Below are 1,640 nucleotides of genomic sequence, written 5' to 3'. Positions count from 1 at the left end.
GTTAGCCAGGATGGTCTCGATCTCCTGACCTCGTGATCCGCCCGTCTCGGCCTCCCAAAGTGCTGGGATTACAGGCTTGAGCCACCGCGCCCAGCCAACAATTTTTTTAAACGTAAGTTTTTTTAGAGTAAAAATGTAACTCAGGGAGACACTGGTGTGAAAGGACTATTTTGAGCAGCAAGACACAGAAAACATAAACAACCACCAACCACTTACTTTTTGAGGGAATTTAAGATCTTCATGGAAATTCCACACTGGACCCAGGATTTAATTGGTTTGGGACAACCTTTTCCTTTAACTGTAATGCCCTCCATTTCCAATCGAAACACATTTACCTCTACAAAACAAAACCCAGATTAAAAGTTCTTAAATATTGTTCTATTGGTGTCTTCTACTTTTCAATTAGGCATAAGATTAAGAATCTTTAACTCTTATGCCAGGCCCAGGGGCTCACACCTGTAATCCTAGCAACTAGCACTTTGGGAGGCAGACGCAGGCAGATCCCTTGAACCCAGGAGTTGAAGACCAACCTGGGCAACATGGTGAAACCCTGCCTCAACAAAAAGTACAAAAATTAGCTGGGTGTGGTGGCACATGCCTGTAGCCCCAGCTACTCAGGAGGCTGACATAGGAAGATCACCTGAGCCTGTCGGGGGGATGCGGGGTGTGGTAGGAAATCAAGGCTGCAGTGAGCCATGACTGCACCACTGCACTCCAGACTCCAGCCTCCAGCCTGGGCAATGGAGGGAGACCCTGTCTCAAAACAAAACAAAACAAAACAATTTTTTAAATTTTTGTATTTTTTTTAGTAGAGACAGGGTTTCACCATATTGGCCGGGATGGTCTCGAACTACTGACCTCATGATCCGCCTGCATCCCAAAGTGCTGGGATTATAGGCGTGAGCCACTGCGTCCGGCCTACTTTTCCGTATTTTAGTAGATGGGGTTTCACTCTATTGCCCAGGCTGGTCTCGAACTTCTGAGCTCAAACAATGCGCCCACCTCAGCCTCCCAAAGTGCTGGGATTACAGTCGTGAGCCAACGCACCTGGCCAATTAATTTTTGATCATTTTAAAAATATTTCCAAAACAGCCTCCTTCATCAGACACTATCCACATTTCTCTTGAGTAATGTGAAATGTATCCTCTTCTGTTAGTAAATGAAAAGATGGAATTTTACCTTCTTGAGACATTTTTGCTAGTTCTGGAACTTCGACATAGAAGTTTTTCCTAAATGGCTCATATTCAATTTTTCCATGATCAACTGGTTCTAGAAGCTTTCGCTGTTTTGTTTGATACCCTGTAAGGGCTGTCTGAAGATCAACTTCTTCCTCCTCTGAAGAATACTATAGTTTAAAAGAAAAAAATTAAAGAGGTAAGCTCATTACTATTTTCCTCTTGTGGGAAGCAATACTCCTAGCTTTTCAAAACTTCCTCTCCTAGAAACTACTCTAATTTTTTTACTTTCTGCAATAGTAAAAAGTTTGCACCCACAAGATTTTTATAGTGCTCCAGCACACTTAAACTTCTTAATTTTAAAATCACCTCAAATGATGTATGTCACCTTGAATTAGAAATACATCAAGAAGCTCCTGAAGAATTTTTCGGCCGGGCGCGGTGGCTCAAGCCTGTAATCCCAGC

At 42.9% G+C, this 1,640-nt stretch overlaps 1 protein-coding gene across 1 annotated transcript in view; it reads right to left on the bottom strand.

Annotated features, from left to right (window-relative positions):
- Positions 1-1,345, bottom strand: part of LOC105521090 (probable ATP-dependent RNA helicase DDX46) — a gene marked incomplete at both ends in the record, with an annotated part of 6,382 nt that extends 5,037 nt beyond the window's left edge. The window contains 2 exons of the mRNA XM_011955126.1: positions 217-337; positions 1,180-1,345. Of these exons, the coding sequence (XP_011810516.1) occupies positions 217-337; positions 1,180-1,345 (287 nt within the window). The remainder of the gene's footprint in view (positions 1-216; positions 338-1,179) is intronic.
- Positions 1,346-1,640: the final 295 nt, after the last annotated feature.

Source organism: Colobus angolensis, unplaced genomic scaffold (genome assembly GCF_000951035.1).
Source record: "Colobus angolensis palliatus isolate OR3802 unplaced genomic scaffold, Cang.pa_1.0 Scaffold3954, whole genome shotgun sequence".
Classification (NCBI taxonomy): domain Eukaryota; kingdom Metazoa; phylum Chordata; class Mammalia; order Primates; family Cercopithecidae; genus Colobus; species Colobus angolensis.
The sequence above is the reverse complement of the archived record's forward strand: the minus strand, read 5'-3'. Positions and strand labels throughout refer to the sequence as shown.